The 27,388-nt window shown below is 39.5% G+C and overlaps 2 protein-coding genes and 1 long non-coding RNA gene across 5 annotated transcripts; 2 read left to right on the forward strand and 1 right to left on the reverse strand.

Annotated features, from left to right (window-relative positions):
* The first annotated feature begins 279 nt into the window (after positions 1 to 279).
* Positions 280 to 2,150, forward strand: LOC143878279 (uncharacterized). 2 transcript variants are annotated; one of them, XR_013250917.1, is made up of 4 exons: positions 280 to 417; positions 543 to 588; positions 877 to 1,042; positions 1,525 to 2,150. It is a non-coding gene; the product is annotated as an uncharacterized LOC143878279 (long non-coding RNA). The 2 variants fall into 2 exon arrangements; XR_013250916.1 differs by having other exon boundaries at positions 543 to 1,042.
* A 2,098-nt stretch (positions 2,151 to 4,248) lies between these two features.
* Positions 4,249 to 15,547, reverse strand: NFD5 (pentatricopeptide (PPR) repeat-containing protein). Its single transcript, XM_077381824.1, has 2 exons — positions 14,181 to 15,547; positions 4,249 to 5,685 (listed from the first exon to the last, which is right to left on the reverse strand). The coding sequence occupies exons 1-2, from the start codon at positions 15,294 to 15,296 to the stop codon at positions 4,633 to 4,635; spliced, it is 2,169 nt and encodes a 722-aa protein (XP_077237939.1). The 5' UTR covers positions 15,297 to 15,547; the 3' UTR covers positions 4,249 to 4,632.
* Positions 15,548 to 20,627: 5,080 nt separating this feature from the next.
* Positions 20,628 to 24,986, forward strand: DIN10 (Raffinose synthase family protein). 2 transcript variants are annotated; one of them, XM_077381826.1, is made up of 8 exons: positions 20,628 to 20,877; positions 20,975 to 21,030; positions 21,214 to 21,449; positions 21,533 to 22,609; positions 23,182 to 23,391; positions 23,689 to 23,823; positions 23,911 to 24,220; positions 24,408 to 24,986. In XM_077381826.1, exons 1-8 carry the CDS (start codon positions 20,718 to 20,720, stop codon positions 24,786 to 24,788), a joined length of 2,565 nt encoding a protein of 854 aa, XP_077237941.1. In that variant the 5' UTR covers positions 20,628 to 20,717; the 3' UTR covers positions 24,789 to 24,986. The 2 variants fall into 2 exon arrangements, with proteins under 2 accessions (XP_077237941.1, XP_077237942.1); XM_077381827.1 differs by having other exon boundaries at positions 20,629 to 20,877; positions 20,982 to 21,030.
* The last annotated feature ends 2,402 nt before the right edge of the window (positions 24,987 to 27,388 follow it).

Here is a 27,388-nt window from a genome sequence, read left to right on the forward strand (position 1 = left end):
CCAGGGTTGGGCTAGGGTTTTGAAAAGCCCGGCCCAACCGCGTTGCAGCCCTATGGCAGACTTTAACTGTTTTTAATGTCAATTAACGTTAAAGAGGTGCGAATTTATCATTGCCCAAAATTTTCCCATACTTCCAAACAAGAGTATTTTCTATCGAACTTTTGGAGGTTAAGTTAGCCAATGCACAAATAACGAGGGATACGAGTGTGCTAGGATTAGTGTTGTTTGGGCTTGCTTTAGGCATGGCCCACCCATCGCTTGAGATCTAAAAAGGCCCGGCTTGAATCTTATCCTTCCTTAGGCTACTCTCTCTCATGTTTATCATTCTTCGCCTTTAAAACTTAACGAAACTGGACTTTACTCCATTGAAACTGGACATTGATGAGCTTATGAATGAGTTTACTGAGGCGTACTGAAGTAAGTATACTCCTGCCAACTCACACATTTTCATTTTATTTTGTTTGCTTTTATTTTCTTTTCCTTTTCGGTATGATATTCATATAAACAGTGGAGGTGCTGCCTGCCTCCCTTTGGCGCTGCAGATTGCTGGCAAATAGTCGGATAGGAGAGTTTCTGAATATGAATCTGGTAAGTCATGTCGTGTATTCTGACTTCTGAGGAAAGTTACAATAATGCTCCTTGTTTTCTATAGGATAGTGATAACTAATATTCAGGAAAAGTAACAATTTTTCTGAGGTATGTAGCTCCAGCATCCCGTAAACTAAAACATAGCCCAGATCAATTGGGGGTGATTGGCCACTTATAACTCGAAAACCTCAGATTTAGAAACTTTAGAAGGAGTTTGCTAGTCTATAGTCTTGTAGATGGCTTTGGAGAATTGGAGACCCTCCATATAAAATGTAAATCTAATGCCAGGAAAAGGAATGAAAATGCTGCAACTGTCGCCGAGGAGCATGTGTCTTACATTTTGGATAGTAGATGCTTCGTGGGCCGTCTTCGTGGAAAGTTTTACACAAGGAATTTCTTCAATGGATGATGAAAAATTCCAGCTTTTCAATGAAACAGTTGTTCTTTCTCGGTGGTAAGTTTTACACAAGGAATTTCTTTTTCTTTTTTGAAGACAGATAATTGCATTGCAGCAGGAACACTATTTTACTGTTTAGCACCTGTTATAGTTGTACATATGTTTTAATCTGTTTTGTATGGAGCTGATTTTTGACCCGCCCTTGTTTTGATAGATACTCTCTTCTCTCTATCCTTCATTGTCTGTTTCAATTCCTAACTGTGACATGGCTGTAACAGCTAATCAAAGAAGATCAAAATTCATAAGGATTTATCTATCAAAACAGGTGGTGTGACTTTCAGTTTTCTTTTTTGTGTCTCTGATGCATTGTGTTTTTCTGATTATGATGGCCGACTGGGTTTTCACGGCTTCCCTTATATAACAACACTGTTGCACATGCCAATATCCATGCTCAGAGGCTGTTAGCCTCATTCTTCTCCTTGTTGTTTTAGAAATTATCTTTTTAATTTTTAATTTTTATGGTCTCATTATCATCTCAGAGGCTGGTTCGCTGGTGAGAATCGAAAACATAAAGCACATAGCAGAAAACAATAAATTGATTGGAGATGCAGTGAGAAGGTTGCCGAGGAGTGGAACATCCAAAAGGAAGTGTTTTATGAACAGACTGGATTTAATCGTCCCAATGAAGAGGCAGAGGCTGATGAATTTGATAAGGAGTTAGAGAACCTGTTTACTGAACAGTAGTGGGAACTGGTATGTTATTCAAAACAGCCCAGAGATCTCTAGTACAGTTGGTTTCTGTTTAAATCCCTTCAAAAAACTATATAAGCTCCCTGCTATCACTTCCCGACCAAAGACCCACCTTCAGAATCTCCTTACTAAAGGCTACAGCAGCAAAAAAAGCAGCTTTCTAGGTCCACCTTCCTCTCCAGTTATCATCCCTTGCAGGCCTTGCATTGCTGCTTAATGCAGCAAAGTTAGAGCAGACCCATTTGGAAAATGCTGTTGGCTTTCTTTCCCAATTGTTTATCTGGCTTTTGTTGGGCATCTAGTTGTAAATATCTGGTATATTGGCGTAGCATTGATTGCATTGGAATTTGTTGGTAGTATGACGATATAATTACTATTTAAGATCCCCAAATCAATCATCTAGACTCAGTTTAACCTTCAATGATTTCTCGGAGCGTAAGGTTTGCCCTACCAAGTCAATAAAAAACCTGGTGATTGGTGGATGATGGTGTGTGAAATCCAAAGAATGATAATGCATTAATGCACGTTGTTTATCTACTAATCGTCAATATTTAAATATTTTTTTATGAACTTTGAAGCAATGCTAGCATAATACATGACACAGGTGTGCATGATTAGGCTAATATATGATAAGATCCACATATCACAAGCAATCTCAAGCACAACTAAATTTGCGTTCCACATGGAGACATGTATTTGTGATTGAGATCGTGATCTTGTAGGCCGTGACCCCATAGTCCTAGCCTCATGCTAAAAGGACATTTCATTAGTAAGATTAAGGCCTACAAAAATCAACAATTTAACTTTTCTAGCATAATCCTGAACGGTTTTTGATGGATCGGATCAAGGTGGGGTCAATGTCAATGGACCAGACCTATGCTTTCTAATCATTTCAAGAACCCAATTTAAGGATTTGGTAGGCAATTTCGCACAAAGCCATTTTGCAGCTCATTTTTTTACTGGAGGGAATAACCAAACAAGCTCACTTCTTGGCAGATTTTGTCTCATTCATTTAATTCACCTGAGGTGGTGGTTCTCTCCTGCCACATAATTGTCTAGCAAATCCCTTTTCTTTATTATGAGGTCTAAATAACTGTTGAAATAAGAGGAATGCCAAATTGAGGGGACAAAATTAAAGGAATGATAAATACAAGTTGAGTGATCGTGGATCCAATGTGGCGCCCTTCCTGCTGGGTTTTTGTGACCGTTTCTTCCATTTTATAGCATAGTATATAACTATTTAATTCTATCATAATTTTGTCTGTGACTATTGACATCTTAATTAGAGCACGTCTGAGTATAATTGTTGGGACCACCCAATGATGGGTCTACAACATGAGAACCACTAAGTTAGCTTTACGGTCAATGAGGGTATGTACTTAAAATTAAGACTGATCATGTGTAACATTATGAGGCGACCCACATGGTTAATGGATATCTCATGCAGAAGACAAAGAGAAAGACTACAAAATCAACAGCTTATCATCATCATTGGACACTATCAAACGCCACAAGTATTGAAATGGAACCATTTATATCTCCTAAGCGATGCAAACAAGTATTGAATCATAGCTAGTGATTTAGTGTCCCCACCAATGCCAAATATGAATGTTGAAAGAGGGGTCAAGATCATCGTGGAACCTACGAGATAATCTGGTGTGCCCCATGTCCAGATTGAGGTATAGACTCTTTAGCATTGTTGAATCTAATTAAAGGTACCCCAAGAAAAAAATTGAGATTCTAGACACTGGTATGGTGTATCAGAACCATGAGTCTAATTGGTAGTTTAATTATTTGCGGTTCTTTATCGGACGAAAGCCCAAAGTATGAAGCATCATCCTATCACATGAAACACACATTTCATTTGCTAATGACAACCAAAAAGTCCTAGTGATTTCAAAATGTAATAAATGATTATACCCAATCAGAAATTACAAATCTATAAAACCGCCATAAATCATTCTGACAATGTGAAGGTTATTCAAGATTGCCAAATATCTTGATGATAAAATTCAAGACAAAAACATAAATGTGGGAAATTTTTAAAATTGTTAAATGGCATCATAAGCAGTTGAACTAGCCTCCACACTAAAATAACAAACAATTCGATCATTCTTCGGTGAAAAAGATAAAGCATCATATGATTTGCATCCACATAGGAAAAGAAAATATGACTTATTTCAACCAAAACCAAAACAAGTATTTTTCCCAAATACATACAGGACTCTTTCCAAATATTTTCCGAAGTTTTCTAACATTTGCCTTGCTGAATCATACCTGAATTCGAACCTCACAACTATTTTTTTCTTTTTTCGAACCTCATAACTATGGTCAAGCTAACATCGAGATGACTGGTTTGAAAGACAATAGAGAAAGAGAAGGCTCAAGCCACTCTTGAACCCATATTTTGCAGGATTCTCTTCTGCATGGCTTTGCCAGAAAAATAGGCAACATCTGTGATCAGAGTTAATGTGTGGGCGCACACAGAAGCATGCTGTGAAAATTACAGGGTGTGGAAGTAACTAGAGACCTTGTTAATTATTTTATAGAAAATTGGTTAATCAATATCATAATTCGCAACTTATTTTGCAGGTAAATCACAGTAAATAAAAGAAGATAGAAAGGGTCACAAGTGATATCAGACAATGGATTCGAAACCTCTCAAGAAATGAAAGACATAAAGAGAAACATGAAATACACTATTGAGATTTGATTGCAAATAACCAACTTTTCTCTTGGTTTTTACTGTCATGTGATAGAGACTATGGCAAAAGTACGCAAGCTCACAGACAAGGAAATGTAGTGTGAGTCAGAACTTGCTCACTTCGATGTAGTTTGCTGGGCAAATCATGTAGTGTTGCAGGTTCCCTCCTGAAGGCAACGCTCCCAATTTCCTCCTATCTGGTTGTCGGTTTTTGGCGAGGCATTGCTTGAGCTGCCATTAGAGCCACTTTGATGGGCTCCGACGAAGTAAAACCCTGCTTGTGCATAAGTTCACTAACCTTATTTGCATCCTGCACAAGACCACCAGCTAGAAGCCCATATATGATCCTCTCAAAATCCTCCGCTCTTAATCGTTCTTTCTGATTCTTAACAATCCCAAGTGATTTGAGTGCTTTCTTTTCAATCCCCGCTCTCGAGTACATATCACAAAGGCTTACATGGATCTTGAAAGGAGGAGCATCTCCCTTCTCAGTTATCTTCCCCAATACCTGCTCAGCCTCATCAACAAGCTGCAACTTACCTAACCAATCCACCAAGACGGTGTATGTAGCAATCCCGGGTTCAAACCCATCTTTCTCAAGTTCCAAGAGTAAATTCAAGGCCTTGTCAAGTAGATTTTTCTTCTCATATGCTGCTATCATGCTAGCAGTGCACCTATCATCTGGCTTGTGGCCCGCTTTTATCATGTAATCAAAGTTGTTTCTGGCTTGATCTGGATCTGCCGCTTGCCCGTAGGCCTCAACAAGCAATGTGCACGACTCCAATGTTGGTTGGAACCCAGCAAATTGCATTGTGTTGACGATCCTTTGGGCCCCATCGACATGGCCCCGCTGAGCAAATGCTTTCAACAATTCCATGTAAATCTCCCTGGTGGGCTTGAAATCCCTTGCCTCCATTTCTCTCATCAATGATTCACCAGACTTGGGTTGTCCGGCATTCACATACGCCATTATCATCGAATTGTAAGCCCTCATATCTGGTTGGAAGCCTTGGCTCCTTAACTTTTCAAATGCATCCTTTGCCCGCTCAAGGTTGCCCGTCTTACCATACATATGAACTAAGATGGTTGACGTTAGGATGTCAGGTTCGATATTCTTTTTAGTCATTTTCTGCAGGATTCTTTCAGCATCCTCTATGCGGTTCCCCTTTGCATGAGTATCGATCAGTTTCGAATAGTCTCGAATGTTGGTCTCAAAAGATTCTTCATCCAAAACAAGTTCGGCTAACTATACAAGAAAGCAAAAGAGCCTGTAAGAACATGAAAGATTTTTTTTCTTTCTTTTTTTGAATGGTTGTAAGAACTTGAAAGATAGTCGAAATCATTATTTTTTTGCACAATATACAAGATTAATCATTAAAAAAATGGAGAAATCCCGCCAAGGATCAAGATGGTCCAACAGGGCCTATAAACATAAAGAGAACAACTAAAAACAACTATTATGGAAAATTAAATGACTACAAGAGGTAATTCTTCACCAACATTAAGCTCCGCCCACCCAACGCCCTTGCAAGAGAATCAGTAGAATCACTAGTGGTTCTTTGAACATGCTTGAGGAGAGATGATATCTCTACATAAATCCAGCACTTCAGATAGCTGCCCCATTATAATTAGCAAAAGTGAAAAGAATATATGTCTGCTCCATTAGGGGAAGATAAAGACGGATAATGGATACATTTCACATAGGATGACTTTGAGTACTACAGTTTTTGTAGGTGAGCTTTAAATGTAGGGAGGTTTTGGAAGAAAAGCAAGAAATACCAAGAGGTTATGGGCGTTCATTATCAAATACCACAATGGTCAGGTTATGCAATGATGACTGTAGAGGATTGTAGGCTTCATGCGATCTATGTGATTTGTTGTTATTCGTTAAGTGCACTTTTTCAGATAGCGCCTTACATCCTTAAGAATACTAATCAACAGAAATACTTTTCATTTGTTTACATTCTGAAACCACCATTGTGTGGTGACACTAAACTTCCATCTCTATCAGAGGAACCACAAAGTCCTTTGAAAATCTCTTCAGATCAAGATTTGATCAATAAATAAAAAGTATACAATCACTGAATACAAAAAAGCGGAGGCTCACACAAAGGAACACAATAACACAAAGGTTTTACGCGACGCACGGTACTAATGATCAAATACCACAAATGCCACAATGGCCGACTCACGGTCACGGTACTAATGTCATTCTAATATGTTGCATATGCTAATAAAAGGCAAAGGTGGTCTTTTTTCTCATTATGCATTGCACTCCTATCTTTCTCTTCCCCTTTTTTGAATGCTAATATAATGCAAAGGTGTGCGTATAGAATATTGATCATCGATATGCACCCTATACACCAGCAAAGAATGAATTCTATTCCCACACCTCTTAGTAAGCACCATGGTTTTAAATTTCGGATTTCGGTCAAGACCGAAACCGAAACGTTCTGAAACCGAAATAGCAAAAATTTACAAATTTTCGGTCGGAAATTCGGAAATTTCGGCAATTTCGGCGACATTTGTTAAAAAATATTAATTTTTTATTCTTTTACAAAGTTTCGGTCGAAATTTCGACCCAAAAAACGGTATTTCGAGCGCGTGTACCATATTTCGACCAAAATTTCGAGATTTCAGCTGAAATTTTGGTTTCAGATAAGTCCGAAATTTTAGCCGAAACCGAAATTTAAAACCATGTTAGCACTAGCAATATTGTGAAAGTAAGATGTGTCTTTTTCCCCTTCCTAAAGCCATTTGGACTGAGATCTTTTTTTCTGAAAATTGACTTTACTGATCAGGAAGGGACCACGCAGGGGACAAGATGTCCCCCACCAGGGCTCAAGTACAGTAGCTCGAAGGCATTACATCGAAAAACTACAGTACCAAAATTTAATTACGCTTCCCCATCCCCCCTTACATTTCCCGCAATAATAACCCGCATGGAATCTAACAGAACACCATTTTTAGCCAAATAATCCGCCGTTTCATTAGCCAAAAGCCTTCTGTGCTTGATAGTTGGCTGAACCCGCCGTACTAAATCCTTTACTTTCGCAATATAGCTGTGAAGCTGCCAAGGCTCCCTTGATTTTTCCAAGGCCCATGTAATCACATTAGACGAATCCCCCTCGATGATCAGAGGAGAGGAGTTAGATGAATACCATTTAATGCCAAATAGTAAAGCTCGCACTTCCGCCTCATTTGGACTGAGATCTTCAACTCCATTTAAGCTATTCTTGGAACAAAATACGAGTACACTAAAAAAACAAGTTTCTGAGATGTCATTCAAAAAAATAATACGATTATACTCATTGTCTCTTTCCAGAAAATCCTCAGTGTTAGGGTGCTCCTTATCTCTACCATCTAGACAACTCAAGTCAAGGACCAATAACCCTTTCCTCCTGCCTACTAATCCCAGATCTTCCTTGACCCAACCTTTCAACTTTGATTCATTGAGTCTTAAGTTTCTGCCAACCTGAACATCAGCAGGACCATACCCCGTTGCCTCGGCCCACCACTTCTCAATTTTCTCCTTAAACTTAGGTTCCTCTAACCATGGGAGTTCAAATATGACGGAAGAGGAGCCCCAAGACCCAAGCATCGATTCCAAACCACGTAATGATCAAAGACATGTCTAAGGAGGACAACTTGGACTGACCCAGTAAAAGAGATGCCCAGTGGTAGCAACGAAGAAAACGATCCAATCAATTCTTGCTCTAATTTCTCCCCCACTACTCCCAAAAGAAGAAGGTTTATCGAAGTATTCCTACTAACAAATTTAGAAAAAGACGTCATGCTAGTAAAATTATGAAAACACCCCACTCCCTCATAAATAAATCAAGTAACATTAAAATCTCCTCCAAATACACCACAGAATCCGCCCTCTAGAACGTATAACATCCAACTTTAACCAAAAATCATTGCAAAGATCTGCCTGCTGCCGCATTAGGACCCTAGACGACGAAGAACGCACACTGAGAATCATCATCCCTGCTCCTTAGATTCACCAAAATAGAAAACATACCAACCACTGCATCCAACAAATGATTTATGAATGCTCTTTTATGCATAATACATGCATTAATAGTTTTGTTCCTTTTTTTTTTTAATTAAAGACAAAAAAAATGACTTATGTATTATTTTTTAGTGGATTTTTTGTACTTATTTTAATTTTTTGGCACAATTTCTAGAAAATGTTTCTCGTACGATTCCCACATGTTTCCTACGCATTACCTATATATTTCTCATATGTTACTTACATGTTTTCCATATGTTTTCCACATGTTCCCATTTGTTTCCAAAACTTTTTCCTAAGAAATCTTCCGCATTTTGCTTCCATTTTTTAAAAGCATTTTCGAGAAAACACCCTTCCTAGGCGTTTCCAACAACTATAGATCAATAGAGGAAAATAAAATATATGAGCCCCCATTTAAATGGCAAGTGCAGGGGCACATCTATAGACACACGCACGCACATATATAGTAAAGTATTTCTGAGCTCGAGCATCAAAAACTCATGTGGGCCCACATTTTTGGGGTGATCCAAAGCATTCATTTGAAAGGCCCTTACATGGATAGGGTGTGTACCAAAAATCAGATTAATAGGATCGTCCTAACCCATCCAAAAGTGGAGGACAAATGGACAGATACTATTTCTCCACAGATCTGCCCAGGGTTAGGATGATCATATGGACCTGATTTTTTGTAGGCACCCTATCCATGTAAGGGCTTTTCAAATGAATGCTTTGGATCACCCCAAAAATGAGCCCAAATGAGTTTTTGAGCTCGAGCTTGGATAAGCTTATCTGAGCTCCAGCTCAGAAACTCTCTCTCTCTCTCTCTCTCTCTCTCTCTCTCTCTATATATATATATATATATATATATATATATATATATATATATATAGAGAGAGAGAGAGAGAGAGAGAGTTTTGTTCCTTTTTTTTTTTAATTAAAGACAAAAAAAATGACTTATGTATTATTTTTTAGTGGATTTTTTGTACTTATTTTAATTTTTTGGCACAATTTCTAGAAAATGTTTCTCGTACGATTCCCACATGTTTCCCATGCATTACCTATATATTTCTCATATGTTACTTACATGTTTTCCATATGTTTTCCACATGTTCCCATTTGTTTCCAAAACTTTTTCCTAAGAAATCTTCCGCATTTTGCTTCCATTTTTTAAAAGCATTTTCGAGAAAACACCCTTCCTAGGCGTTTCCAACAACTATAGATCAATAGAGGAAAATAAAATATATGAGCCCCCATTTAAATGGCAAGTGCAGGGGCACATCTATAGACACACGCACGCACATATATAGTAAAGTATTTCTGAGCTCGAGCATCAAAAACTCATGTGGGCCCACATTTTTGGGGTGATCCAAAGCATTCATTTGAAAGGCCCTTACATGGATAGGGTGTGTACCAAAAATCAGATTAATAGGATCGTCCTAACCCATCCAAAAGTGGAGGACAAATGGACAGATACTATTTCTCCACAGATCTGCCCAGGGTTAGGATGATCATATGGACCTGATTTTTTGTAGGCACCCTATCCATGTAAGGGCTTTTCAAATGAATGCTTTGGATCACCCCAAAAATGAGCCCAAATGAGTTTTTGAGCTCGAGCTTGGATAAGCTTATCTGAGCTCCAGCTCAGAAACTCTCTCTCTCTCTCTCTCTCTCTCTCTCTCTATATATATATATATATATATATATATAGAGAGAGAGAGAGAGAGAGAAGTTAGCGCACCATTTTTTTGGTTCGCTTAAGTGGTTATAACGCCTCCCATTTGTTCCTGTATGTGGGACCAAACATTTAAAAGAATGGGAGGCGCTATAACCACTTAAGCGCACCAAAAAAATGGAGCGCACCAATGTTTTTCTCATATATATATATATATGAGGAAAGTGTTGGTGAGCTTAAGCGCCCCAATCACATGGTCCCACATTTTCTGTGGTGATCCAAACCATTCATTTGCAAGGCCCTATCATAGATAGGGTGTGTACCAAAAATCAGCTCCATAGGATCATCCTAACCCCTCCATTTGTGGAGGACAAAAATGGGCAAATTTGTGGACAAATAATGTCTGTCCATTTTGACCTCCACAAATGGATGGGTTAGGATGATCCTATGGAGCTGATTTTTGGTACACACCTCATCCATGTAAGGGCCTTTCAAATGAATGCTTTGGATCATCCTAACAAAGTAGGCCCCAATGTGATTGGGCGCTTAAGCTCACCATAAGTTTGGTGAGCTTAAGCTCACCAACACTTTCCTCTCTCTCTCTCTCTCTCTCTCTCTCTCTCTCTCTCTCTCTCTATATATATATATATATATATATATATATATATATAATGAGAGAGAGAGAGAGAGAACATTTCCTACACACTTGTGTAGGTAAGTTACCTACACACTACCTTAAAATACAATGGGGGCCCACATTGTTTGGGTGATCCAAACAATTCATTTGAATGGTCCTCACATAGATAGGGTGTCCACAAAAAATCAGATCCATAGGATCATCCCAACCCTACGATTTGTGGAGGTAAAATGGACGTGTATAAACCTTCACAAATTAGTCCATTTTTTGCCTCCATAGTTTGAATGGTTAGGATGATCCTATGGATCTGATTTTTTGTGGACACCCTATCTATGTGAGGATCATTCAAATGAATGGTTTGGATCACCCAAACAATGTGGGCCCCCACTGTATTTTAAGGTAGTGTGTAGGTAACTTACCTACACAAGTGTGTAGGAAATGTTCTCTCATATATATATATATATATATATATATATATATATATATATATATATATATAGCAGAAGAGAAAATGAGAGAATTATTTGAATTTCTCCCAAAATTCTATGAGAATTACACATCACTTTTTTTGACCTTTTTTAACAAAGGCACCCATTCAACCCACATATTTTCAACCCTACCCCCTCCTTTATGCTTTTTAACAAAGGCACCCATTAAAGCCACATAATTTCAATCCTACCCCCCTCCTTTATGCTTTTTTAATTATGGAAACCTCATAGATTGGAGGGCTAGGATCAGCCTATGGAAATGATTTTACGGGCACAACCTATTGATGTTGTGTTCCATCACATGGACGGTTTGGATCAACCTATGATGGGGTCTATACAGTTCTTTGTCGGTGCACGGGATTTTTTACTAGTGTGTGTGTATATATATATATATATATATATATATATATATATATATATATAATCAATTTTGACAGATGCCTTGGAATCCTACCAATCGACTTGAGGGCGTCAAGTTAAGGTCCAACCTAGAATTCATTAATTCCTTTTCCATTACGTGAACTTGGAAACATGGATTCAGTCTATAACTAGAGGTCTTATTTGTTGAGTTTTCTCAAGGCAATGTAGTTAATGATTGCTATCTCCACAATTGAAAGTGAATGGTACCTTTAATAAAACCAGGAATGAGACCGATAGGTTAGGACCGGCAATAGGTATGTAGAACGCAATATTCACCTACGATTCAATACCTCCAACCTAACCGCCCCCCGAAACCAAACCCATAAAGAGATATTCTAAAGCGTCGAAGCCTCGCATGCGAGGTGAACCATGTAATTTAATAGTAGCTGGATTGCTTTGGCGCAGAATCAATAGTCGTTCTCAGTCTGTGAAAGCCTCGCTACCCTGCTTACTGCAGAGGACTCATCGAAGTTCATTTCTTTGCTTTTAGAATGAGATATTAATCAATTACACTACATGATCAATCTTGAATCAAATATGAATTTTCCTATGAGATTCTTATTAAGAATGTTGCTATGATCCATCATGTTTGTTGAATCTCCATTCTACATCCATAGTCATCAAATGTTGCCAGAATGCCCAACCATTAGCTCATTGCCCGAGAGAGGCTCACCTGAATGTCCAATCCTAGGGGTAAATATGAAATCCTGCATGCATCTAACATCAACATTGCCCCTTCAAAAACTCCCCCGATCTCCATTTTCATCTTTCCGCCATTCATAATTTTTTCTTCTTGCAAAATACTGTGAATTTTTCTTAAGTTTGCAATTTTAGTTCCATTAATTTAGAAAAGTATTTGTTTAAATGAATGGATAGTTTGCTAAAAGCGATTATTAGATGATTAATTATGCAATCATCATAACTTTACGGCAAGACTATTGGGTATATAGTGCCTCTCATCCCCATCTTATAAATGACATCACATACCCATATGGTTTGCCAGTGCTAGAATAGTTGAAGAATTTCTTTCAAGATGGAAATCATACTGCTTGCTTCCAGTTTCGACATAATTCAAGACAATGTTTAAAAACTTGAATTAAAAAAAAAGGTGGCCCAGGGCATGAGGCTCCCGCCATTGCGGGGTCTGGGGAGGGCTAGATGTACGCACCCCAAGGCCTTTCAAGTCAACTTGGCAGGGTCAATGATTGACTCAATCAAGTCAAATGAGTCCACAACCTCTTAATTTAATTTGAAAAGAACAAAAACTTGAATTAAAAAAAAAGGTGGCCCAGGGCATGAGGCTCCCGCCATTGCGGGGTCTGGGGAGGGCTAGATGTACGCACCCCAAGGCCTTTCAAGTCAACTTGGCAGGGTCAATGATTGACTCAATCAAGTCAAATGAGTCCACAACCTCTTAATTTAATTTGAAAAGAACAAAAACTTGAATTAAAAAAAAAGGTGGCCCAGGGCATGAGGCTCCCGCCATTGCGGGGTCTGGGGAGGGCTAGATGTACGCACCCCAAGGCCTTTCAAGTCAACTTGGCAGGGTCAATGATTGACTCAATCAAGTCAAATGAGTCCACAACCTCTTAATTTAATTTGAAAAGAACAAAAACTTGAATTAAAAAAAAAGGTGGCCCAGGGCATGAGGCTCCCGCCATTGCGGGGTCTGGGGAGGGCTAGATGTACGCACCCCAAGGCCTTTCAAGTCAACTTGGCAGGGTCAATGATTGACTCAATCAAGTCAAATGAGTCCACAACCTCTTAATTTAATTTGAAAAGAACAAAAAAAAAATCTTTACCTTATCGTTTCATGTAGACCTCATTTTGCCCAGGTCAACCATTATTGCGAGGTTGCATTCTAGAACCAATGAAGGCTTGATCTTATCACAAGAACTTGTGGTATTTACCCTAGTGAAAGCGCCTTGATCTCATCACAAGAATTTCGTCCTGTGGGATTTACCCTAAGAACCCTAGGAAGCCCAGCCAAAACAACCCCATTCTAGTTTTTTGTTCCAAGCTTGTTTAAGCTATTGCTTGATAATTGCTGCTTTGTACTTTAGTAGCAGGTTAGTGGAACTGATTTGGAAGTAGAACTAAAGAGCCCCAAATTTGCAATTCATGTTTAAGCCTTAAATGCAATGCTTCCAGCTGTAAGTAAAATTGAAGCACATTTGGGAGGGTATTATTTTTTCTTCATTAAGTGTTGTTAGTTGTTTTGGGGTTCTACGTTGTCAGCATCTAACTTAGATTATCGTTTGGAATTTTTATAAATGAATTTATGACATCGATAATGATAGGAGCTACAAAGAGGATGAACTAGTAAAAGCAAAAGAAATTAAATGCATTTTTTCTATACCATTTGCAATGAAGTTAAGAGGGGCGCGCATGAGAAGAAAACCACAGATAGGCACAATCATAGGAATGAAAAGATGCCTTCTACACATGCTAGAATTACTAGGCAAAGATATAACATAATCTGAAATTATAGAACCATGCAGCAACATACCTTGAAATATAAACCTGGGTTTCGTTCGTTCAATCCGTCGAGCAGCGCAAGCCAATCAACCCTTCCAGGTCGGAGTAGTTCCACCCATTCAGCCAAATGCGGGGACGGATCCTCCTCCGCTTTCAACCCAAGAATTCTCTCAGTAACAACTTTGCACTTTCCATAAATTGGCTTAGGTTCCTCGGGCGTGAAGACTTTCTCAGCTTCATGGATTCTATCAGCCACTTCCGCCCACTTCTGACTTGACAAATCAAGCCCATAGATCTTATACTTTATCTTCCCACGTCTCTGTGGAAGAACAATTTCAATATCTTTAGGTTTTTCAGTAACCAAACTGTCGTCCCCCTCAACATTGATCATATCCTTATTCTCCACATTCTCTTCTTCCAATGCCTCTTCTCGGAGGCGCTCCAAGCTCTGATAAAACTCTTTTTCCTCCAATTTCTCCCTAGCCCATTTGAATCTGAGCTCTCTCAACATGTCTCCTCGAATACCAACCTCGCCTGCGAACCGACACATCTCCTTAACATCTTCAGAGTGAAGGAATTTCTTCATTTCTTCCATCTTTCGCGCCTTTCTCATATCATCCAGAACAGAATTGCTAACCTCCCATACAGTTTTCCAAAGATCCTGACTAAAATCGATCACCTGGGTATTTTTCGCAGAGTCTAGCATTTCTTCAAGGCCACCTTTCTCCATCTCCTCAACTACTTTCTTTACTATAATCAAAAGCATACCTTCAATGGTTTCTTTATCACAGTTAGGGTAAGCTTCTGAAAGCTTTCCGCGGATTATCCATACGAATCGGGACAAAAACTCGTTCATGGGCCCGTCATTTTCTTCATCTTCAGCATCAGATTCGGCTTCTACTAGACTGTTTTCTTGAAGAGAGTGGAGAGACCTAGAGAGAAACGAGATGGGTTTGGGGATTTGGGGATTTTGCGAGGGGGAGAAGGGATGGAGATTTCTTTGTGATGAAGGGATTGATGGGGAGATGGTTGTAACAGAGGGAGAATTTATGTGAATATGTGGTGAAGAGGAGCGGCATTTTCGATTGAATTTTGAGAAATGGGTGATTGAGTGCTTGGAGAAGAAGGGTTTTATTCCCATTTTCATGGTTTGGAAATGGAGAATGAGATTTTGAACTGATTTCAATCTTAGGATGTGATATAGCAGATGAATGCGCAGGGTTAGGGACTTGAAGGGGGCGAATTTATAAGCTCCTGTTTCTTAATACGGGTAAAACCCTTAGCCCTATCAAAAATTGGAAGAGACTAGGGAGGAGGGAGGCAGACTAAAACCCTCAGTACCTGTAGAGAGGAGGAAGATAGAGCAAAACCCTAACCCTAGAAAGTTAGAGAGAGGGAGAGAGAGACGGTCCAGGTAAAAAGGTTAAATTGGGGCCCACAGGCCTTGTTTGAATTGGATTGTAGGAATTTAATGAACGGAATTTGCTAGCGTCCATCGTAGAAGGCATTTCGCGGATGGCCTATTGCATTGCATGTGAGAGCAGCCACACCAGCTCACTTTTGTAGTATTTCCTGTTTTTCTATTATTTAACTACTCATAAAAAATGCAACCCACTCTATTTTTTAAAAAATACATACACCCACAGACACCAAATAAGGAATATTTATTAGAAAAATCATTATGGCCCACGTTATTCCAATATCTGCACCGTTCATTTTATGGGCCTAATGTAACTAGTCCTCTTCCACAAAATCATCTCCATACGATGATCCTACATTCTGATCTTTAGAGATTTCTGTACAGTACAATTTATCTACAAATTAGAAGGTTAGGATCATCCAATGAAGATGATTTTTAAGGCACGGTCTAGAAACATCGGGGCCCAACAACTGAATGGTTTGGATCTTCGAGCAAAATGGGCTTTAGCACATTGGGCCCACCTATTACATGGCACTAAATACATCATATAATTATATTCTTTAGAAATTTCACTTTGGCCACTCGTTGGAAGATCTAAACCATTCATTTGTTAAGCCTCAATGAAAATAGGTCGTGCTCCATAAATCATCTCCATCGGATCATCCTAACCCTCCAATCTAAGATGACGACACCTCATAAAAAACTCTGTGATTCGAAGAGTTAGGATCATCTAAGGGAGATGATTTTTAGGGCGAGGCCTATGTATGTTGCGTCACAACAAATGAGCGGTTTGGATCTTCGAACAAAATGAGTACAAGTGATTTTTTTTATTAAAAAAGCACACACTTTTTAATGGTGTCCACCTTCTTCAAATTTCTATTCATTGTTGGGCCCTAACTAAGGATTTGTGCTCAAAGAGAGAAGGGATAGAGAATATTGGCTGTGAGAATAAGTATAGGAATAAGTATAGGCGATCCCTACCTTGTTCAAAGATCCAAACAATTTAGTTGTAGGGCCACCAAGGTCCAGACAGAGAGAAGCGTGTACTGTATTGGTGGTGTTGCGACTGGGCGGTAGTGGCATAAACAGGGCAGTGGGGTGAGTTTATCCTTAAGGAGGTGAACTTCCACCTAAAATTTGAAGTAATGATTCCTGCACCATGGCTAAGGCAGGACCAACATCTGAATGTGTATGACAAATCTAATTTATGATATTGCTCGCAAGCAATCTCAAGCACAACTAATATTGGGTCCCACATGAAGACATGGATCTGCATTGAGATCCTGATCTGGTAGGTCGGGATCCTTATGTTCTCAATCCCATGCTTAAAGGACACTACAAGAAATACTCTTTGACGACAAGATTTTGTCTTTCGCCACAAGAGAATGAAATTTGTACAAAGGTATTTGCTAGACAATCTCGCATAAAGCCATTTCACGCCTATCTTTGCATGTGTGGCCACACCGGCTCACTTTTGAACAGATTTTGTCTTATTCATTAAATTCATCTGACTTGGCTGTTCTCTCTGCAAAAGCCAGCCGCGGAATGGCTTTTCACTTAATTAAGTGCATACCAAATCCCTTTTCAAAATTAGCTGTCACAAAATATGATGTCGCTAAGGGGCCGTTTGGATCCTTGGATTTTAGAATCCAAGTTTTGAGTTTGAAAACAGTGTAAAAGTCATGATCAAGCGGTTATATGCTGTCTTGACCAAGGTTTTAAATTTCTACCGAAATTTTGGGTTTCGGTCAACCCGAAACCGAAACTGAAATTAGATATACTCGAAACGTTACAATATTTCGTTCAAAATTTCGATCTAAATTTCATTTTCCCCGAAATTTCAGCCGAAATGTAAGGAATTTCACTCAAAAATCTAGATTTTTTTAATTATTTATTACTTTCCCGAAATTTCAGCTAAATTACCGAAATTTTGGGAATTTTGGCCGAGATTTTCGACATAGTAAAATATTCATTTATCTGGTTTTGTGGATTTCGTCCGAAATTTTAGAATTTTGGCCGAAAATTTCGGTTTCAGTGAGGACCGAAACGCTCTCCGAAACTGAAATTTAAAACCTTTGTCCTGACAGCGTTTCTTGGATTTTAAGTAAGAAATGGAAACATGAGACCATCTCTTGCTCTCTTGCTGTCGAAAAGAAGGGCCAGAAATCAGAAAACGACGGCCGGTCTCTTCTTTTCTCATCTCCCATCTACAATTTTGAGGAAATCCAAGATTCTAAAATCCGCTTTTCCAAACGGCCCCTAAATGTATATAGCAATGGACTCTGCATCTTGGTAATCCGTCGCCATTTATGATGCAACAGCTGCGGAAAATATCCGTGGCTGTGGGAGCCCCAAAATTGGGTGTCTACAGTGGCCAATCTCTTTTTTATATAAATATAAGGGATTTGCTAGCGTCCATCTGAAAGCATTTCGTGGATGGCCTGTTGCATGTGAGAGCAGCCACCTCATGAATGAAGACAAAATCTGCTGAAAAGTCAGCCTGTGTGGCTGCTCTCACATGCAATAACCCATCAGCGAAATGCCTTCTGCGATTGATGCTAGCAAATCCCTAAATAGAAACCATCTTAAATCATTTACAGCTTGATATTGTTCTGTGGGCTACTAGGGTCTTTCTGTAGGAGTTTTTGTTACAAACTCCCTCGTGGCGTACGTACAAGAGAGGGTTTTCAGATCATCTTCCATCCCATCAGATTGTGGTTTCGATTGGGGCTCTGGCGTGATTACGTGTCCAGTTCAGTGATTCAACGGGCAAATTTTTTTGAAATTAGAGCCTCTGCAGCGATCACTTTCTTGTAGTGGGACATCTCGTCCGCGGGATTAAGACGTACAAAAATCAAACCTCGTGAATGAAGACAAAATCTGCTGAAAAGCGAGCCTGTGTGGCTGCTCTCACATGCAATAGCCCATCCACGAAATGCCTTATGCGATGTACACTAGCAAATCCCTAAATAGAAACCATCTCAAATCATTTACAGTTTGATATTTTTTCTGGGTCTTTCTTGTAGTGGGGACATCTCGTCCGCGGGATTAAGAGATACAAAAATCAAACCATAAGCGGATTTTGATTATCCGGACTTAATAATATTAGATCAAGGTGGATTGAATGACAATGGGCCGGATCTGTGCTTGCGTCATTTCTATGGATTCGATCACAGATATGCAAGTCTCAGATAGTGTCCGTTAAGAAAGAGTCTAATAAAAATTATTTTTTAGTGTTTTCTTTATTAGGATCGATGTCTATAATAGACTACTAAAATTAGAGGAAGACTGAATAGAAGGATGACTCGTTGGATCCACGTAAGCCAACAATAGAAGGATAACTCCTTGGATCCACGTAAGCCAACAACATTTCAGTGTAAGTAATTATCCATGCAAAACATGTGTTTTATAATTAAATTTCTAAGGAGTCTAGCGGGACGTCATGGCTGAGCCGGGGCATTGACTTTCTGTTCATCGTCCTGACTAGTTGTCTCGGCTCCTGTGTCACTTAAGAGCACTCCTTAAGGTGTATTGAGAACTTTATTTTACAATCATTTTACACATGTTTTGATACTTTATTATCACATGTTTTGATAATATTACACATGTTTTGATACTTTATTATCAAAACACATGTAAAATTAAGTTCCCAATGCACCTTAGGGCAGTGGCTAGCAAAAACCCTTATGCTCTGTTTGGTTGCTGGGTTTTTTTTGTTCCCAGGATTTATGTGGGTAAAGGTTTAGTGGTCACATCAGCTTTTTCTTGCTGACATCAGCAAAATCTTGTCTTGAAAAGGGTGTTCTCTCTTTCTCTCTCTACCTTCTCTCTCCACTCATCATAATATCTTTCTCTAATTAATGCTTGTCCCCTCTTTTGTCTCCTACCTTTACCCACATAAATCCCAGGAAAAAAAAAAAAACCCCGGCATCCAAACAGAGCATTAGTAATTTTTGGCCCTTCATATTAAATGATAAAAGTACACGTTAACATTGGTTGATTGGGATTAGAAATTTCTAACATTACTGTACGAGTAATGAATGCTAGGGAGACCGGAAGTAAGGCCGAGCAGGGACCGAACGAACAACTTCTTGCCACAACCTTACAAGTGACAAAGGCAGCACTTAGGCCTGGGATTTTATTTTAATTTTTTAATTTTTTTTTTTTTGCACACATGGCACATTCTCATTGTTGAGCTCTCCCATTGGTCGTACTCTCGGTCTCCATACCATTTTCCTTATTTGTATTACATGCGGTCATGGGCGGATTTAAAAGCATCAAAAAATTTAAATCTATAAGATATCTAATAGCTATATAGAAATTTACGTTTAAAAATGTATTTAAATGTTGAAGGAAACTTTACATTTATAAGGTTTTAAATAATCTGGGGGCATCCAAGTTTTCTCATTGGGGAATTGCTAGTGGCCATCGCAAAATGCATTTTGTGGCTGGTCCAACATGCAACTGTTGTCTCCATTCACGAGGTGGCCGGTCCGACATGCAACAAACCAGCCGCGAAATGTCTTTTGCGATGGACCCTAGCAAATCTTATGGATAATATGGGTTCGGCGTTCGGATACTATCAAGCACCCAATTATTGAATCTTGACCATTGATATGTAGGAAGCAAACATTCAATATCTTCCTTTTTGACCTGATCTGACTTTATTTACACGCATGGTTTTGCTTTGAAGTAGGTCCAAGCAATCACCCTCGGACCCTGATGGGATTGGGAGAGTACTTAAATCACGAGATATATGCATTTACTATGTTCCACCCAGGTACTAAAAAAACAAGAAGCGCTTTTGGTATGTTCCACCCAAATTATGAGATGCGCTTTTTAAGGTTTCGGTGGGGACACGTGTAGAATGAAAAAAATTAAAAAAAGATGGAAGCAAAAGGTCAGATATGGGCACGGATATTTGAGGCACGTCACCGTAATCAGACGTGGATCCAGCGTAGAGATTCAATAATCTAATACGTAATGTGGATTTGCAGGACGTGGATCAAACGTGTCAATCTCATCTTCCGTCAACTTTGACGGCTCTGTAGTGATAGAGGAAGAAATAAGAGAAGAAGCTTGGTGTTTCTGCCGTTAGTAGGTGGTTACTTGTACGCACCAGTAGACGAGGTCAAGAAACCGAGCAAGATGAACGGTTTTGGGTTCCTCTGTTTTAACCCTCTCTCTCCCTCCATAAATTCTACCCCTCCAATGTCATTCTCTTCACACCTCCTCTCCTTCTCTCGTTCTTCTTTGTTTTCATCTCTTCCACGCTTTGATACGCTTCCAAACAAGCCCTCTTTCTCTGGTATTCATACATTAATTGTTCCATACTTTCTTTTTCCACAATTTTTCTCCTTTTTGTTGCTGACGGGTCTGTTTTTTTCTTTTTTTTTTGGGATCATGTTCTAGGTTTTCTACCATTTTTGCATCCGATCGAGTTATCTCTCAGCCGAAAAAGGTATTAGGAAACTCGAGATCTTCTTAGTTTTGTCTGCTTTCATTTGTTGGGTTTTGTTCGTTCGTTAAGGTGCATTTAAGATGTAAATTTATAATAAATTTACATAGGATTAAGAGTTTTACATGGCTTTCGAGTCTTTCTTTTTTTTTTTTTTTCTTAAACAATGTGATTTCGATCTTACAGGACTCGAATTTGTTAGAAAAGAAGAAGGAAAAGAAGAATAGGAAGATGACAATCACACCGAAGGTTAGGATTGCCGATCGGAAACTTATTATCAAGGACCGTACAATATTATCTGGCGTGCCGGATAATGTAATCTCAACATCAGCGGCAACTTCCAGCCCAATCGAAGGTATTTTCGTGGGTGCTGTCTTTCCAGAAAATCGTAGTCACCATGTGGTCTCTCTCGGCACTATGAGGTAGAAAATTTTTCTTAAATCTCTTCCATAAATAAAAAAGAAAAAGACAAAAACTTATCTAGGGTTTTTTTTTTTGTGATCAGAGACGTGCGATTTCTATCATGCTTTCGTTTTAAGCTATGGTGGATGGCTCAGAAAATGGGAGATCAAGGCAGAGATATTCCTTTAGAAACCCAATTCCTTTTAATTGAAACCAAAGGAGAAGAAAACAATGAGAATCAGAGCATTTACACTGTTTTTCTCCCACTTATTGAAGGCCCATTTAGAGCTTGTTTACAAGGAAACCCACAAGACGAACTAGAACTCTGTTTCGAGTCCGGTGATCTAGACACCAAATCCTCATCCTTCACACACTCTCTCTTCATCAATACCGGGTCTGACCCTTTCTCCACCATCACAGATTCAATCTCAGCCGTTAAATCCCACCTCAAAACCTTCCGTCAAAGACACGAAAAAAAGCTACCAAACATTGTAGACTATTTTGGGTGGTGCACATGGGACGCATTCTACCAAGATGTCACCCAAGAAAGAGTCGAGTCCGGCCTGAAAACCCTCGCCGCCAGTGGTACTCCGGCGAAATTCGTCATCATCGACGACGGATGGCAATCGGTGGGTCCCGATCAAGATCAAGATCAAGAAAAGAGTCATCCTATTCAGAGACTGACTAACATTAAAGAGAACTCGAAGTTCCAATCCAAGGATGACCCAGAAATTGGGATTAGGAATATTGTGAGAATTGCTAAGGAGAAGTATGGATTAAAATACGTGTACGTGTGGCACGCGATTATTGGGTATTGGGGTGGGGTCAGGCCAGGGGAGGAATATGGGTCGAAGATGATGTATCCGGTGGTGGGACCGGGGGTGGAATTGAACGATCCAGGGTGGAAGACTGAGGCTATGAAGGTGCAAGGGTTGGGGTTGGTGGACCCCAAGAGGGTGTACCGGTTTTATGATAAGTTGCATGGGTATTTGGCTTCGGAAGGGGTGGATGGGGTTAAGGTGGATGTGCAGTGTATATTGGAGACGGTGGGGAAGGGTTTGGGAGGTAGGGTGCAGCTCACACGGCAGTTTCATCAGGCACTTGATGCGTCTGTGGCTAAGAATTTTGCGGATAATGGGTGCATCGATTGCATGAGCCACAATACTGATGCTCTTTACTGGTAAGGGGACCTAATCCAGCTTCCGCTTTTTGTTTTCTTCTATGGGAAAATGATATTTCAATTTCTTTTTGTTTGTATTTTTATATGATCCCGTGCACACATTGCATATGTGCTATGGTCGTTGTCCTTGGGATTATAAAATCCCCCTTTAGTCCCCGGGCCATCCCATCTAGTGTATTTATGACAAACTTTTTACGTTATTACTTACTAGGGGTGGCCGAGGAAGAAAATGGGCGAATATATCAGTGCCCAATTACAGATGTTTATGAAGTGTGGTCCCACTAGACAAAATCAATGAATTTGCATCTAATTTTCCGGTCAGATATGTCTGAGCACTTAAGTTAGGATATTGGATATTTGACACACCCTTGATTTGATAGATAAGCCCCCTTCTATTTTAAGAGTACTTTTGTATGACTCGAAGGAATAGTTGGTCCCACATTTGATCGATCCAGACTGTTGATTCGATTAGCCTCGCTTTGGATCTCGTATTAACCTCCTATAAAGTGTATTAATTTGTTGTCATTGAGCATTTTGATCAAAATTTGACATATGGGTGTGTATGAACACAGTTCGAAACAGACGGCTGTGGTGAGGGCATCAGACGATTTCTTCCCGCGTGATCCGATGTCTCATACCATCCACATTGCATCTGTGGCGTACAACAGCGTATTCCTAGGCGAGTTCATGCAGCCTGACTGGGACATGTTTCATTCCAACCATCCTGCAGCTGAGTTCCACGCTTCCGCTAGGGCCATCAGTGGTGGACCCATCTACGTCAGGTGAGTGCCAATGTCAATTTCCTTTCTCTATAACATATGTGTGTATGATTGACTAATAGCTATTTCTCAGAGATTGACCATTTGAGAACAGCTCTGAGAGATTGGTATAGCTATCCCAATATCAATTTCCCTTGTTTATACATATGTGTGTATGATTGACTATTTGATAACAGCTCTGAGAGATTGCTACAGCTATTTCTCGGCTAACTACAACTGGATTGCATTCTGTGTTCATTTGTCTGAATTTAGCATTTCTTTCTATTTTGCTTATCATCTGTATTTACCTCAAACAACCAGTGATGAACCTGGGAGGCACAACTTCGACTTGCTAAAGAAGCTGGTATTGCCTGATGGCTCTGTTCTTCGACCCCGACTTCCCGGTCGTCCCACCAAAGACTGTCTGTTCTCTGATCCTACTCGGGACGGAGTAAGGTAAATTACTAATTGGGTTTTAATTCTTCTTGGATTTCCATTTCCTTCAATTTATTTTTTGTAATGGGTGGCTGGTATTTCTCTCAGCTTGCTTAAGATATGGAACATGAACCAATACACGGGGGTCCTTGGCGTGTACAACTGCCAAGGTGCAGCTTGGAACAGCATTGAGAAGAAGAACATGTTTCATCAGACCGGAACAGAGGCCCTATCATGTGTTGTGAGGGGCTGTGATGTCCATCTCCTTGCGGCCGCGGCAACGGACCCTGACTGGAATGGGGATTGCGTGGTATACCGTCATGGGGACAGAGAACTCGTTCGCCTCCCCAACCACGCTGCCATGCCCGTCTCTCTCAAGGTCCTCGAGCATGAAATCTTCACCATATCACCTATCAAGGTTTGGCTCTGCATCTCTAATTTCCATGTCACAATTCAATTTTTAAAAACCACACAGTTAGAGAGTCAAATGAGTTTTGATTGATTTAGTATGACAACATTCAGACTAGAATGAGAACTAGGCCAGAGTTGTAACAGTATGTTACATATGTATGCTTTGTCGTAATCAGCTTTTAATTGTAATGCAGGTCTTGGCACCCGGATTTAGTTTTGCTCCTCTGGGGCTGATAGACATGTATAATGCTGGAGGAGCAATCCAAGAGCTGAGATACCAAGTTGGGGATTGCACTCTTGTGTCTGAATTGGAGTCTGCTTACTCTGGGGAACAAAATGGGATCTCGTTACAGCCATTAGAAAACAGGAGCTCTGAAGTTCTGGGAACAATTTTAATGGAGGTGAAGGGGTGTGGAAGGTTGGGTGCTTATTCCTCTGCAAAACCCAGGAAGTGCTTTGTGGGTTCAGACCCTGTTGATTTCACATATGATTCTTCGTGTGGGCTATTGATCCTTCATTTGGATAGCATGCCTGCCGGTGACAAACAATTTCACAGTGTAGTGATTGAAGTATAGATTCAAGATTTTTATGGCCCCCTGCATGTCATTCATGGCTAAAAAATGATGGTTATTTTATAGCTTTAGTGGGAAAGAAAGAAGTGAGTGACTGATGTGATGGGGATGTAAATCAAATAAGGTTTTCTTTTGTTATTATGATTTTTGGCTCAGCTATGAAGCCCTTGGTTATGTAGATTTGAGCTCAATTTTAGTTCATTATGTGGATTCCAAATTTGGGACAAGAACATGATTCAAGAGAAGTGTCTTGACTCTTGATGCCAAAGCACAAAAAATTAAAAACAATTTATTCTACTATTAAAATGGCTTGAAATTTCACTAAAATTACATTGTTTAAGAAGATCAAAGATCTTTCTCATAGCCTACACCAGTATTCTGAATTTAACATATTAAATTACTCTTAAATTTCATAAGAACAAAATACACCTTCTCAAATGCAAAATATAAAAAAAACTAAGGTGTTGTTATATTTACAATGTCAAGTTAAATGTTACCAAAATGCACCTAGTTATCCAAGATGCCTAGTTACCAAAATAGACCTAGTCATTGAGTTCAGCGCACAAGCACTTTTCAGAAGGCATATTTGATGCAGGGGCATTAAGCCGATTTGCGCAGATCAACGGCTCACATTGATCCCATGCAACATGGGGTTTTACTTTTATTAGAATTTCTTTTTATTACAATTTTATTTTATTAGGATTTTATTTGCTTTTGATATGGATAGATTTTAAGAGAGAGTGTTGGACGTGTGAAGCTAGGAAATCTAAGAGAGTTCGAGAGATTTTAGTACTTTTAGAAATGATAGGAGATTTTTTTATTTTTTACGTTAGACTTAGAGAAAGTTTTTGGTTGTTTCTTTTCCTAGTTCTAGTCGAACTTGGAAACCGAAGTTGAGTAGGTTTAGGAATTGCCTAAAGTCTATAAATAGGCAGAAAGATGCAAACGATTGATGCTTTTGAATAATGAAAGTTTGGTTTTGAGTTTCTGTGGAGAAAAGTTCTCTCTGTCTATGTTTTGGGAAGAAGAATATGTAAGTTTTCTTCATGAAAACTTCTAATTCTCTTTAGCTTTCTAACCTGTTTTTATGCAGGATTTTTATCATAAAGAAGCAGTTGTTCCTGCTTCAAATTTCAGCTATCGATCCACAATCCCCACCCTTGATTATCTCAGCCCCAAACAAGGCCTGGGAATCAGTTTCTTTCTCAGCCTATAGTCACCCTCTTGCTGTCCATAATATACACCTCCTATAATTATCCGTTCACCACTTCCATCCTTTTAATTCTAGCCTACCAAATTCCATATCTAATAGACCCTAGCCTTGTGTCCTTTCATCCAAAACCCTGTAGCACTACCTTCAATCGAGACCAATTAAAATCTCATCCCACAAAACACCCCTTGAACCCGCCTACCTTACACAATTCTTGAAACCCAAAAGCCTTTACCTTCCTTGTCCCTACTTTTGCTTCCGTCACCCTATTTGCGCAATTGGTATTTTCCTCTTCCGCTATCCGCCGTTGCATCAATATTTACCCAAGCTATCTTCATAGAAGGGGTCCTCTCTCTCTCTCTCTCTCTCTCTCTCCCTCCCTCCCTCCCTTAAACCTACAATTTCTTAGGTTTTCTATTATTTTATTTTCTGAGCTGTTAGGATCTGAGAAGATTTTTTTGGTGCATCAACTATCTATAATATGTTCTTTTACTCAAAAAAATCTATCTATAATATGGGAATTGCTAGTGTCCATCGCAGAAGGCATTTTGCGGCTGGTCTGTCACACGTCAGACTAGACCTGGCAAGAATTGACCCGGACCTGCGGATCGACCAGGCCGCCCGTAATTTCCGGGTCCGGGTTAACATTTTGTGACCCGTTTCTAAGTTGACCCGCGAGTAAACCGGCCCGTCAAAACTGGGCGGGTCTGTGTGGACCCGCGGGTGCCGGTTGAAGTGAAACAAAGTAGTTTTTCCGTAATTGTCATATTTCTATACCTCTTCTTCTTTCTTTTTGTAGTTTTTTCCGTAATTGTCATATAAAGGTACCATTTTCGGTACTTTTTTTCATAATTTTTCTACTCTACAACACTTTTTCCGTAATTTTCCTCCAAAACTTTAGTACCTTATGATTATTATTGCTAGCTTCTTTCGGTACTTATTATTGCTAGCCACCTTTCCAGTATGCAGTTTTCACTACGTCTAATAAGACAAATCTCTCAACACATACAATTGCAAAGGATGGGTGAGAAATAGCCTTTGGAGAAGGTGGCTAGCAAATAACTATAAAAACAAAAATATACGGGTGACCCGCTGGTCGGACTGGCCCGTGCGGATCCAAGATTTGTGACCCGTAAATTTTTCCAAGTCGGCCCGTTTGACTGGACTTGTACGGGTCGGGTCAAACCTGGCCTATCCCACCCATTTGCCAGGTCTACGTCAGACCAGCCACCTCAAGAGGTGGCATACTGCTATACTAGCATGTGTGACCAATGATCTTGTGGGCCATTATGAGATTAGATTTCACGCCAAACTGTTAATGTAATCCCTTGATCAAAACAGGTTTTTTCGTTTCTTATGTGAGTTTCTGACAATTTTCATCTGAAGATTAGGA

Source organism: Tasmannia lanceolata, unplaced genomic scaffold (assembly GCF_043159265.1).
Source record: "Tasmannia lanceolata isolate RefF3 unplaced genomic scaffold, GAP_Taslan_0.1 ptg000006l, whole genome shotgun sequence".
Lineage (NCBI taxonomy): Eukaryota > Viridiplantae > Streptophyta > Magnoliopsida > Canellales > Winteraceae > Tasmannia > Tasmannia lanceolata.

Bases quoted from the DNA above. Each gene is read 5' to 3' on its own strand.
- NFD5 (XM_077381824.1), bottom strand. From the start codon at position 15,296: ATGAAAATGGGAATAAAACCCTTCTTCTCCAAGCACTCAATCACCCAT. The intron at 5,686-14,180 runs GTATGTTGCTGC...TTTCTTGTATAG, and splicing joins ACCCAGGTTTATATTTCAAG to TTAGCCGAACTTGTTTTGGA.
- DIN10 (XM_077381826.1), top strand. From the start codon at position 20,718: ATGAACGGTTTTGGGTTCCTCTGTTTTAACCCTCTCTCTCCCTCCATA. The intron at 23,824-23,910 runs GTAAATTACTAA...TATTTCTCTCAG, and splicing joins CCTACTCGGGACGGAGTAAG to CTTGCTTAAGATATGGAACA. The intron at 24,221-24,407 runs GTTTGGCTCTGC...ATTGTAATGCAG, and splicing joins TCACCATATCACCTATCAAG to GTCTTGGCACCCGGATTTAG.